At 48.6% G+C, this 13,243-nt stretch overlaps 1 protein-coding gene across 6 annotated transcripts in view; it reads left to right on the top strand.

Annotated features, from left to right (window-relative positions):
* Positions 1 to 26: 26 nt before the first annotated feature.
* Positions 27 to 13,243, top strand: part of ZNF592 (zinc finger protein 592) — a 46,953-nt gene continuing 33,736 nt past the window's right edge. Inside the window, exons 1-2 of one of the 6 annotated variants that reach the window (XM_048220589.2) lie at positions 33 to 129; positions 2,128 to 2,231. In XM_048220589.2, the coding sequence (XP_048076546.2) occupies positions 2,212 to 2,231 (20 nt within the window). In that variant the 5' untranslated portion in view covers positions 33 to 129; positions 2,128 to 2,211. Of the gene's footprint in view, positions 130 to 447; positions 646 to 2,127; positions 2,232 to 4,905; positions 4,969 to 13,243 lie in introns of those variants that run through there. The other 5 variants (XM_048220591.2, XM_048220594.2, XM_057303635.1 and 2 more) reach the window with 5 other exon arrangements.

Consider the following 13,243-nt stretch of genomic DNA (forward strand, 5'->3'; position numbering starts at 1 on the left):
TCCCGCCCCCGCTCCGCCCCCGGAGCCGCAGCCCCGCCCGCCACCGCCGTCGCCATGTTGTGGCTCCCGCAGCCGGCGCTGGGGACGCGCGCGGCCGAGCCCGGGGCCTGCAGCCGCCGCCGCCGCCAGGTAAGCGCCCCCCCGCGGGCCGGGCCGGGGCGGGGAGCCTGCGGGCCGGGGCCGCCGCCGCCGCCGCCGCCGCCGAGGCCGCCCCAGTCCGCGGGCCGGAGCCGCGGCCGTGCCGAGCCGGGGCCGAGCCTGCGCCCGCGCCGCGGCCCTGCAGCCGGGCGGACCCTGCGCGCCGCCCGAGGCGAGGCGGCAGCCACTTCCCCCGACCGCCGCCTGGCGGGCCCCGGCCGCCACCCCACCCCGCCCCCGGCCGACGGGCCGCCTGCCGCTGCCGCCGCGACCCGCCGCCGCCGTCCTCCCCGCGCGGGACAGGCGGCCGCCCTCGGCCACAGCCCGCGGCCCCCTGCTCGGGCGCGGATAACGGTGCCACTTCACCCCGCCGGGGCGCCCTGTCAGCCCTTCCGTCCCCCGCCGCGCCGAGAGCTGGCGCCGTCCCGGGGCGGACACTTCGGGGATCGACCCTCTTGGGGGCCCCTCGGTCCCTCCCCCCACCTCCGCCCAAGTTCTGACCCTGGGGTAGGTTTCTTCGGGAGCAGACAGGTATTCCTGCTCCAGAGTTGGGGGTCTTCAGGGGGTGACCAGGCCTGTTGATTAGGGTGGAAATTATCTCTCTGCAGGGGCTCTTCCTGCCAACCTGGGTGTGTGTGGGGGGGGAAGGTTCAATGTGACCCGAGAGAGGACAGGGTAGCGTCTGCTGGACAGATGGCCTCCTGGCCTTGGATCAGCGTGTGTGAGGGGGAGGGGTCCATACGACCTTAGGTATGCCTGTTCCTGAGAACCCCAGGATTGTGGGAGCTGCTCAGGGATTTTTAACTTTCTGTTTCTTTGAGTAGGCCAGAGGGGGCATTAAAAGTCCTGGACTGGAATAAATCCACAGGCCCCCCCAGGGAAGCATGTCTGGCACCCAGGACTAGCCTAGAATAGGCCTGGCAGTAGGAGAATGGGACTTGGGGGTAAGATGGTATTAGGCCTAGGGTTGGCCCCCCTGCCTTCAGGTCTCTGTTCATATAGGGCCTGTAGGGTGCATCTGTTGGTGTGTACGGTGTGGCTGAGCATACAGGATGTGGACAGACAGATGCCTGGCCTGGTGGGTGCTTGCTGGGATTTCATGGGTCTGTTTCCTCAAACTCACAGGTACCTTGCACACTGAAAGAGAGGAGGAAGCGTGGTGCTAGCACGCATAATTTGACCATTTTTCCAATGGTCATGGCTTTGATACACTCAGTAAATTTTTACTGAGCACTTATTATGTCCTGGACCCTGGACTAGGTGTTGGGAGGATGGTGGTAAACCAGAAAGACGTGTTTTAACTTGAGCTCATAGCATAGTGGGAAAGCCCAATAATAAATAATCTGGAAATTTCGTTCCACACCAAATATTTGTCAACAAATATGTGCCAGGCATTGTTTTAGATGCTGTGAAGAAAGTAAGCAAAAATAACTGCCCTTGAGCTTTCAATCTGGTGTGTGTGGCGGGCGGAAGACAGTAAAATAAAGTATATAATGAAAAATGTAGCCTCTTAAAAGGGGCTAAATGCTAGGGAGAAAAAGAAGATAGGGAAGGAGGATATGAGATACTGGGCGGAGGTTGAATTTACATTCAAGTGACCTGGGAAGGCCTTCTAAGAAGGTGTCTTTTGAATAAAACTTTGAAGGAAGTGGTAAACTAATCATTTCAAACTGTGCTGAGTTCGAGCTTGGAAAGATGGGCAGAGTGCTGAGAGTGATGGGCCATGATTTGATCTGGGGGCTTCAGAAAGGCTTCCCTGAGGAAGTGACGTCTGGGCTGAGACCTGAAGGAGGGTTAAGAGTTAACCATGTGTGGAGCAGCACGGAGCTTGGCAAGTTGGAGGAAGTGAAAGAGGCCTGTGTGGCTGGAGGGGGAAAGGAAGAGGGGAGATAAGTTTGTAGAGAGAGAGGTGAGTTAGATCACAGGGGACCTTGGGGACAGAATGCCTCCCTCTCCTACCCCTCCCTCAACTTTGGTTTGTATCCCCAGTGAAATTAGGAACCTTTGAGGGGCTTCAAGCAATTGACATGATGACATTTACATTTTAAAAGGTCTCCGGCCTCTGTGTGGGGAATGGACTTTGAGATAAGCAGGTAAGGCGAGGCTTTCTGTGTTGAGTGGCCTAACTACTTGATCTGCTTCGAAAAGCCTCAGAGCAGTCTTTTCCTCAGTCTTCCTCTTTTCCAGAGATCCTTTTCCTCAAAGTCTATTTTGTGCAGCTTTTAGGAAGGGAAAGGAAGATGAATTAGCATTTATGGAGTGCCTGCTAGGTGGGAGAATCAATTTGAGAGACTTCTGCAAACATCAGATTTAACTTCATCCTCTCTGCAACTTAAGAGAAAGTTGTCCTGCCCCTTTTACAGATACAAGCCCAGAGGGGATAGATGACTTATCCAAAACCACGTTTGTAACATAATCTGGACTCAGACCCAGGTCTCCACGATCCCAGAGCCCACTGGCTCTAGGACCAGACTACTGGAGTTTGCATCTTGCTTCTGCCACTTGCTAACAGAATGATTTTGAGTTTATTTCTTATGTGCCTCAGTTTCCTATTTGGAAAGGCCTCAAGCTTTTCCCAGCTTAAATAAAGATCAAAGTACCTATCTCATAGCGTTGGTAAATGCAGATAAAAGTACCTACCTCACGGGGCTGTTGTGCATATCAGATTAACCAAGCCACGTAGACATTGTAGCACTTACCTCACATGTTAGTTGCTATCATTAAATTTTTAAAACTTTCGTGCTGTCTTTTAGCTATGTTATGGTCACACGGGATGAGATTAAATATATAGATAATTTAATTCTTGGATTTTGTGAGACTCTTTTTGCCCTCCCTTTTTCTCTAAATAACGTAATGCCAGTGTTCCATGTGATCAGTCATTCAACATTGATCCCCCATTTCATTCTTGACGCTGTGCTAGGACTTTTGAATATAAAGTGAGTTCCTTCCCTTCAGAACGGCAGGGTGTCCACGGGAGGTCAGTTGTGTAAACGGGTGAGCTACAATGTACTTGACAAGTTCTCTAACGCACCTGTAGCTAGAGAGCTTTTGGGAGCAGTAGGAACTAAATGGCTGGGGGGAGTAGGGAAGACTTCAGGGCAGAGGTGACTTTTGAACTGGGCTTTGGAGGAAGAATAGGAGTTTTACAGGCCAGTAAGACTGGGCAAAGGACAGTCTAGGTAGAGAGAGCTATGTACGAAAGCATGGAGCCATGAGAGGCTTGGTTGGTATGGGCAGGAGGCTGGAAAACTGAGCTGGAGTTGGAGCTGTAAAAGGCAGGTCAGTTTGGATTTTATTCTACAAGCCACAGAGAGTATTATTAGATGAGTATTGGATACATCAGAGTATCAGATACATACCATGGTTGATTTTGGAGTTAGTGGAGACAGATGTCATCCTGGGGGTGGCTTTCTTTTGGCGGGATCACTATGTTTCAGGATCTGGTTCTCATAGTCCTAAAATTCAGTTTTGTGGGGCACTCGGAGCTTATTGGATCCAGGCAGACTGACTCACTAACCAAACTTGGAATCGACTGATGCATAAACTCGGTATTAACTGGCCATGAGAAATGAAACTGCAGAATGACAGATGTTCTGTCCTCTGGCCATCCCCCCCCCCCCCTTCTGGCCAGGGCTAGGACATATTAAACTCTTGCTCCTCAATTCCTGTTTGTTTTTCTCAGGCCCGTGAAAACTCATCTTTTTTGTTAACATAATCTTTACTTAAGCTCTATACAGTGTGGCCAACCACGATTATTAATTGATCAAATGCATGATTCTGTATGGTGTGGGCTGGATCATAAGTTTGTGAATCTTAAGGAAGAGGAGGAGTACCTTTTTTTAGAAATAAAATACTGGAAAAGGGGATTCCTCAGAACTGGTATCCAGATTCTAAGTGGTGTGGGTAGTCTCGTAGCTCACGGGTGGTTGTGGACAGATGTATTGGAAATTGTTCAGGGAACAGAGGTCTGTGAACTCATGGAGGGGGCGGGGAGCTTTTGGTTGCACTGGAAGGAGAGATTGGTTTAGAATTTTCATCTTCCCTACACATTGGAGACAGAAAAGAAAGTAGTAACTCCTGCCCTCTGCTCAGCCTGGCCACGGTGAGCTTTCCTACTGGATTGAAATCTTCGTGGCATTTGAGCTTTGTCTTAACACTTCTTTCTGCTTCTGCAAAACTGGGAAGAGTGGTGGATCTCCTAGAGTTTTGAATCTCTGTTTTTCTATAATGAAAAATAAAATCCAAATAGACCAACCTAGATCGTGGACTAATTATTTTTCCTTTAAAACTCTAAAAAGAATTACAGCAGTATATTCATGTAGAAAATGTAGGGAGCACAGATAGGTATACAAAGGAAATATAAGTAACCAATAAGTCCTCTGACCTAGAGCTACTGTCAACATTTTAATATTTAGTGTTTGTATTAGATCTTTATCTCTAGCTCTATCTTTACATGTAACTTCGTTTTAACTTTTTCTTTTCCTACAAAAATAGGAATATCCCGAGTAGGAGAGAATTCGCATGTACTCACAAGCTGCATTCGTTTCCATTTCTGGGCATCCAGTCCAGTGTTCTAGGAGTGTAGGATTGTGATATCCATTAGCTAATTAATTTTGAGAAATGTTTTAGGAGATCAGAGTGCCACTTCAGCCAACCATTTACTTTTATTTGAAGTGGGAAGTGTGTTATGTGTGTGTTGAAATGACATATGGATCCTTTTTATGACTCAAAGAAAAGTTAATGAACACCTTTCAAGTTGGTGTCACCCACAGAGTTGTTCCTCAAACTTCTCAGCACTTCTGGGCTGTCCTGTTCACTGTGTGACTTTGGGTAAGTCCTTTACCTTCTCCATTTTAGATTCTGAAGGTGTTGGATCAAGAGTTAATGGTGGCCCCTTTTCTGTCATTAACATACTCCAGGAGATGAAAAGGCTGATGAGATCTATCCTTGTGATTGATTGTGGAAAGACTGCCACAGTGTTGAGTGAAAAAAAGAATGTGTCCACTGAACAAATTAACTCCCGGCCTGCAACCAGAGTGTGTGTAGGGGGATGAGGGGTTCTGTATAACTTTGTTGTGTCTTTGATGAAAGTTCCACAGTTATTGGAGCCCCCTAGAAAAATGCTTTGGCTAGTTCAGAGGTGACATTAAGGGTCTTTTGCAAAACGAGGTCTCCAGGCTTATTCAGAGAATCATGACCTACTACTCTCTAGGTTTAATTCAGAATGGACTCACCTCCTTTCTGCAGAACAGAGTTTACTGTGAGATCTCCTTCCTTCTGAGTGGTGGGATTGGGTGGTTTTTACTTTTGTTTACGTGTTTGCCTGTCACTTGAATTTCTCTAGGTTTGTGTATCATATTTACAAAAACAAATAACCAGTTAGTCTATTTTCATTTTGGAGATAAATTTGAATGCCCTGAGGCAAAATCTCAAACTGCCCAGAAAAATGGCCTTATGGAAGAGGCATGATGTCGGAGCTGGCCACCCCTCCTTAGTTACTCAGGGGAAGATGCCTTTGTTAGATGCGAGGTGAATTAGGCTAGGACCTCTGACGGGGCGAGTCCCTGAATTCAGAGGTCCGGGGCTGCGCCATCTGGGAGGGGCGATAAGGGTGTGACTTGGCTTCTCGCTTCATTGGTGGGTGTTTTCTTGAGGAGTGCTTTTAAAGAAATCACTCCTCTGGGCGTGGCCCTGGGCCTTCATCTGCCCGTCCACATGGGGGATGCTGGAGGCCTTAGTGTTACAACCTGGGAGTCATGAGACTGTAAAGAAAGGGGTTCCTGTGTGTAAGCCTCACATGCATTCCTAGGATTTCCCTCCTGGGAGTTCAGCTCATTCTGGGTGTGAGGTGGGAGGGGGGTGGCTACTTCTTCCTCATTTTCATCCAGTCTTGGGGCAAAGGAACAGCTTACCCACACTGCCCTTGGCGAGCTGGAGCCGAGCCGGAGCCAGCGGAGTGGGCTCTGGTCTGCTGCGGTATACAGCACCCTACTCCTATCTGCCGAGTCAGCTTCTCAAGTTGAAGTTGTTCCTTAGCCAGCCAAAGAAAGGGCAGAGTGCGACCAGAAAGAGAGGTTTTGAAGACAGGTGTCCATTGTAACTGCAGGCCTTTCAGGGCTCTTCTAGGGCCTGAAAACACATCTGAGGCAGAGGTTTGGCATTTTCAGAAGAGCGGGGAGCCCAGGGGTGGGCAGCAAGCAGCTGTTCAGAGTCTTCTGGGGCTTGGCTCTGCCGCGGCTCTGGTCTGTATGGGCAGGGGCTGCTCGCTGCCTTGCCTTGTTGGACAGACTCTCCAGACCCGAGCTGAACTGGCTGAGACTTCACTAAGGCTATAAATCATCAGGCCCTTAAAAATATTAGATGTGTGACTAATTCTACCGTTACTCTGTTTTTTAAAGATTTTATTTATTTATTTGACAGAGAGAGAGACAGCCAGCGAGAGAGGGAACACAAGCAGGGAGAGTGGGAGAGGAAGAAGCAGGCTCATAGCGGAGGAGCCTGATGTGAGGCTCGATCCCATAACGCTGGAATCACTCCCTGAGCTGAAGGCAGACGCTTAACCGCTGTGCCACCCAGGCGCCCCTCTACTGTTATTCTTAATTAGAATGTTTACTTGTATTTAAAATCCCGTGGAGCCTTTTTGCAACTGGGCCATCATTGATCGGGAATCTACAGTTGCTCATGAAAGGCCTAGCCTGGGCCCAGCCCAGAGCTGGGTGCTCTGTGGAGCATAAAAGAATCATGTGAGATGAACTTTGCCCTCAAGGAGTTCCCCCCACTGAAAGCAATTAAAGAACGATTTGCTTCCAGACCAGACATGTCTTAAGGGGGCTTTTCTTGCTGAGGTGGTGGTTACTTCCACACGGATCACCCCTCTGAGATGGCTGGGGTTACCTCTGGGGAACATTCTCTGGTACCCAAAATGGATTGAATAGCCCTTTGGGAGGAAGGAGGTTGTGGCAATGATGTAATCTCATCTTTCATTTCTTCACTTGTCTCCCTGCGCCACTGTTTCTCCAAGCCCCTGAACCCATTAGGAGAAGGTAGCCGGCGACCCACAAAATAGGAACCCAGTGCCTATCATTCCACCATTCTAGCTCCGGTTCTCTGAGTCTAAGGCTTTTGTGTTTCCACTTAGACTCCCCTTTTAAAATATTTACACCCCCCTGGGAGAGGTCAGACTCTTAGCGGTTCATCACCAAATAGTAGCTTTAATTACCAGGAATTAATTAAGTCAACTGAGAGAAAGACTGGGGCCCAGGCAGGCACTTGGGGGCAAGAGTATCCGAAGGGACACACTCCTGCAGGGCAGGAGAGACGTGAGGGCAGCAGAAGAAACTTTGATGCACATTAGTTGTTGCAGGCACGTCCTGCTGACTGTGGGGTCGCCCGGGTGGTCCGGCTGCTGGGGCCTAGGGTGCAGCACGGGCATGGTCCTAGCACTGGCCCAGCGGGCTTTGAGGCAGAGGTGGAATTTGGGCTGAGTCTTAAAGGGCTGGGAAGATTGCTTTTTTCCCCCCCTTCATTTAAAAGCTAATATATGCTTACTTTGGAAAATTTTAGAACATTCAAGAAGAAAACTTCCTTTTAATTTTATACTTCATGATAGAGGGCTGGAATGCATAGGCAGAGGGGAGTGATTCTTGGACAGTGTAAGTCAGAGGGTGTCAGCCCTTTCCTCAAGTCCTCCTGAAACCTTCTGTCAAGGAGTAAACGTCAGTCTTGAGGTGGCCCTTTGTTATCTGCTTCCTACCCCATCTCCTCTGACCGCCTCTACTCCAGTTTGTGTTCCTTGAGTGCACCGAGCACTTTTCACTTGCTCTTCCCTCTGCTTGAAACCTCTTTTCCCCCATGTTCACATGGCTTGCTCTCACTTGCATCAGAATTGAAAAAAAATAGTCACTCCCATTTTTGATTTCGGTTGAGGAGCTCCTGTTGAGGAAAGCTCTGTGACTCGTCCTGAATCTGCTTGTTTGTGACTGTGTCTCTCCATCCTGTGGAATGTCAGCACTGCGGGGGTGGGGACCTGGCACATAGTAGGTGCTCACTCACCATCATTGAGTGAATGAACGCACGTGCATGTGTGAGTGCAGTGTGTGTGTATTGTGGCAATGGAGCCGGAAAGGCTGGAGGGGAAAGAACGGGTGTGGATGATGTGGAGAGCAGGGACGATCTTGGCAGGAATGGAGATTGGAGACATGGTCCAGTGTGTTCGGTGCTACAATCTTTTTTTTTTTTTAATTAAAGATTTTATTTATTTATTCAACAGAGATAGAGACAGCCAGAGAGACAGGAACACAGCAGGGGCAGTGGGAGAGGGAGAAGCAGGCTCATAGCGGAGGAGCCTGATGTGGGGCTCGATCCCGCAGCGCCGGGATCACGCCCTGAGCCGAAGGCAGACGCTTAACCGCTGTGTCACCCAGGCGCCCCTATGCCACCCAGGCGCCCCCGGTCGCTACAATCTTACCTCTTACTGGCGAGTTGAAGAAGGCAGTGATTGGGCCTTTGAGGCAGGTGAGGAAGCACCTGTGGAAATATAAAATCGGTGGACTTGGTCTAGGTCTAGAGGGTAGAGGTTCTCAAAAGCCTGGCCAGAGAGTGGGAGGAGCTGTGGTAGGTGATAGGAAACCACTTAGGGCTTTGAGAAAAGTGAGTGACCTGATTGGAGTGGTGTGTGGGGAAGACTGATCTCCAGGAGACGCGCAGGATGACGGTCCCGGAGAGACTGAGGTGGGGAGGAGAGAGGCAACAAGGGTAAGGATGTGGAACGGATGACATCGGTGATACCGGGTCGTGACAGGATGCTCCCCGATTCCGTGTGGCTGCCTCGACAGAGGCTTCTAGCATTCCCAACTTTGTAGAGCTCAAGTATTGTCTGTGGCTTCCCATGAGTTTTGGAGGCAGGTGGGGTGTGAGTAGGAGAAAGGGGGAAAGGAAGGGCCCTCCTTAGGTTTACTGGGTTGGTGGGTCTGGTGGTAAGCATGTGGTCGTATCCTGCACTGGGTCTGTGCTCACAGACTGTAACCCAGGATCGGAGCCTTTCTCTTCTTTCTGGTCTGCTGAAAACTGTTTCCTGTCTGAGAGTAGCTGTCAGTGCTCTTGGGTTTTCTTTTGAACCTATGCACATACCAGGACAGTATCTGAAATCCATTTGTTCGATCACCTTCTCTCAACTTCATTTTCTGTCTCCATAGTTTTATCTGTTTCTCAGAACAAATTGTCTTTGACTCACAAACCCATTTGGATTGGGTTAATTGACTGGAAATACTTATTTCTAAGTGGTTTCTGTTTCATTAGGCTTCTGGCCTGTTTTTAAAAAGACTTTTACCAAGATGAGATCAGTGGAGCAATGATTTGGGTATAATCAGCTTCTTTCTTGTGATCTTTTGGTATAAGCTATGTGTTGAGATTGGTGTTTCTGATGTATTCATTCCTAGAATAAGTATTTGAGTGCTTGCTGTGTGCCGGGCACTATTTTAGGCACTGGGAAGTTTCCTGGAATCAAATAACAGGAATCAAATAAAAATCTTACCTTCATGGAACTCATATTCTGGTGTGTGTAGGCTTAGAGATAACAACCAAAATATAAAGTATGATGGAGAAAAACAAAGCAGAGATGGAGGATAGGGAGGTTTGGTGGGGAGACAGATTTTCTATTTTAAATATGGAAGTCAGGGAAGTCTCATTGATAAAAAGACATTTAAGCAGAGATCTGCAGGAGAGAGGGGGCCATGCAGATATCTGAGGGAAGAGGCATCAGGGTGGAGAGAAAAGCACCAAAGTCCTTGAAGCCAGAAAAAGCTTGAGGAGTTTTGGGAACAGCAAAGAGGTCAGTGTGGCCAGTGCCGGAGTGAGACAGGGGAAGTATGGGAGAGGAGGCCTGAGTGGTCCCATGGGGCTTGTAAGCCCTGGTGGGGACCCGAATGAGTTGGGAAGCCCCTGGTAGCTCCGTCTCCTTCCTGGAAGGGTTGCCTTGGCGGCTGGCCATGCCAAGGGGCTTCTGCAGTGGCTCTTGGGTCAGAGGGGGCATGGGAGCCTGAATCATCTGGGAGCTTCTTTTGGGCCAGCTGCTTGGGCCATCCAGGCCTCTGGGGCCACCTGGAGCACAGGTGCATTTCTGGGACTCATTCAGTGCCAGTGCCATTGTTCCATAACCACCAGGTAACTGTCAGAGCTTCGGATGCCCAGGTTTACCCCACTGCTAAGTAGTCATTTTCCAGGAAGGCCCAGAAGTCTGCATTGTTAACAAGTTTTTGGGTGATTTTTGAGGCCAGTGGTCCCTGGACCACACTTTGGTCTATAGACCATGGTTCTCAGCCCCAAATTAAATGTCACCTGTGATGGTTTAAAAAAATGCCTGGGCCCACCCCTAAAGATTCTGATTTAATTGGCCTGCGGAGGGGTTAGGCATTAGCATTGCTCCCGGACTGTTCCTAATGTACATCCAGGACTAGAATCACTCATCTAAGGATTAAATAAGCCTCGTACCTGGTATTTGATGGGGACGTTTGAATGGGTAACTGTGAGTAAAGGACTTCATTCAGCCCCTCTGGGAAGCCTAAGGCAGGGCCGGTCACCTTGCCTGGAATAACAGGCATCTTTCACAGTAATGTTTATGTGCTTTAGCTCATTTGACTACCTCACTTCTCTGGGCCTCCGTTTCCTTGCTTGTGGAGTCAGTGGCTTAAATTTAATGGTTTCCTAGAGTCTCTTTGGCTCTGACAGTTCTTAATCTTTCTGATGTTGGAAGAACCTCTAAATCAGAACAATGTTCTAGGGCACTGTTTACTGATGTTGGTCTTAGAACGCCCTAAGTGCATCATAATTATGGCAAGGGCTGTAGTGAATGTCTCCATAGCAGACTGAAGGAAGATGTGTGCCATCTCCAGTAGCACCCTGGGAAGAGGAGGGTGTTGGAAAACTGAAATGTGTGCCATCGGACCTCTCGGTTCAGAGTCCCTGATGGAACTCCTAGCTTGGTCCTTGGAGGCAGGTGGGAGCCTGAGCATTCATCTTGGCTCTGCCCCTCACTGGGGTGAGTTCCTTGTGAAGCGGGAATCGTGTTTTATAAGCTGTAAAGCTTCTATAAATCCAGGCATGGTACGGTGGCCAGGGAGAGGCAGGCAGCTTGGGTCATCGAAGCCCAGAACTGAGGTTTGCCAGCCCCTTTCTGCAGCCAAGCCGAGTTATTGGGGACAAGAGACAGTTTGAATAACCTGAGGAATCCGGTGGCTATAGGAACAAACTAAGGTTAACCTGGAATAAATAACCAGGCACGTCCTGGAGCACCTCAGAACTAACTCACTTAGGACATCAGATATAAAACACTCCCGTGCCTGGTACCCGGGTCTCTCATTTTTGTCCTCATTGGGACAGCATAGTGTCTGCTTCTTTTGTGTTTTGAAATGTGATGGTCCAGTAAGAAGAAAAAGTTAGGGGAAAAAAGTTTTTCTGTTTCTCTTCTGTAGAATTGGGATAATGAGTTTCCTTCCCTTCCCTTTAAAATTTTTCCATTCATATTCTCTATCTGTATTTCGAATCCAAACTAAATGCTGGTCTCTCAAAGTTAAGACAAAAATGAAGTCAAATGAGGAAATGCAGAATTAGACTAAGCGTGAGCAGAATTTGAAATGCAGCTTTTCATTCTGTCATTTGTGGGCACACAGACCTTGATGGGCCATTAACCAGTTTCTCCACGCTGGCCAATTAAACCCGAATCTTGGGGCGCTGTGACCAAGAGTGAGTAGTTTTCTACAGTTCCTGAGGTGATGCTGGTGCTCAGCTACAGTGAGGATCACCTAGTTTTAAAAAATGGGTTCTGCCGGCTTTTCTGTATCTTCTCCCATTCTTGTCCCTGCTCAGTGCTTGTCCCTTTCCTGCATCTCCCCTCCTGTGGCTTTCCCCAGCTTACCTGCCCCTCTGCCTCCTTGGCTTCAGCAGGCCTCCCGAGCTGTCCCCTGTGCATGCTTCCCACCAGCCTGACATTAGGGATCCAGCAGTCTGCTGGGGCACGCTGGAGAGCTATGAGGTAAAGCTCGCTGGCCACCGAGTTTGGTGGCCTAATGCTTAACATGTGCGTTTGCTATGTTGAAGTCAGTGTTGTAAGGACTTTACAAATACTAACTCATTGAATCCCTACAACAGTCCCATTTTACATATGGGGAAACAGAGGTGAAGAAACCTCCGTAAGGTCAAATGGCTAGCGAGTAGTAGAGCTGGTATTTGAACCCACGTAGAGCCTGTGCTTGGAACCACCACACCATGACGGGGAGGGGGAGACGTTCTGGGGCCTTGAATCTGGGACTTTGAATTTATGTTTGGAGATTTTTCTCAGGGTCTGACATATACTTTTATCATTGTGCTTATTACCTCAGCTTACTTAGACATTTACCTTCAGGTCTATTAAAAAACATTTTATTTTTCTTCTTTCCTTCGGTGGTGTTTGGAAACTAGACCGTGGCCTAGGTAGATGTTATCCCTTTCTCCGTAGCTCTGCACCACACCCTTGTTTTGAGAACCTCTCTGAGCTATGATGTCTAGGCTGACCTGAGCTGGCCTTGGAGAGACACAAGTGATGTCTTTATGTTCCTTGATGCCTTTTTTTTAATTGTGGCAAAATATACATAACAAAATTGACCATTTTAACCATTTTTAAGTGTACTGTTCAGTGGCATTAAGTACATGCACAGTTGTACAGCCATCGCCACCATCCAGAATCTTTTCACCACCCCAAACTGAAACTCTGTACCCATTAAACACTAACTCCCTGTCCTCTCTCCCCCTTAACCCCCGGTAACCACTGTTAACGCTTTCTGTCTCTATGCATTTGACCGCCCCAGGTACCTGGATTCCTAGGTGGAATCTACAGTGTTTGTCCTTTGACACCTGGCGTATTTCACTCAGCATAATGTCCTCAAGGCTTATCCATGCCGTAGCGTGTATTGGAACTTTGTGCCTTTTTAAGGCCGAGTAATATTCCATTGTTTATTTATATCACATTTTGTTCATCCATTCATCTGTTGATGGACACTTGGGTTGCTTTCACCTTTTGGGTATTGTGAATAATGCTACTATGAACACGTGTATGAAGAGGACTCTTTGAGAC

Source organism: Ursus arctos, unplaced genomic scaffold (genome assembly GCF_023065955.2).
Source record: "Ursus arctos isolate Adak ecotype North America unplaced genomic scaffold, UrsArc2.0 scaffold_28, whole genome shotgun sequence".
Lineage (NCBI taxonomy): Eukaryota > Metazoa > Chordata > Mammalia > Carnivora > Ursidae > Ursus > Ursus arctos.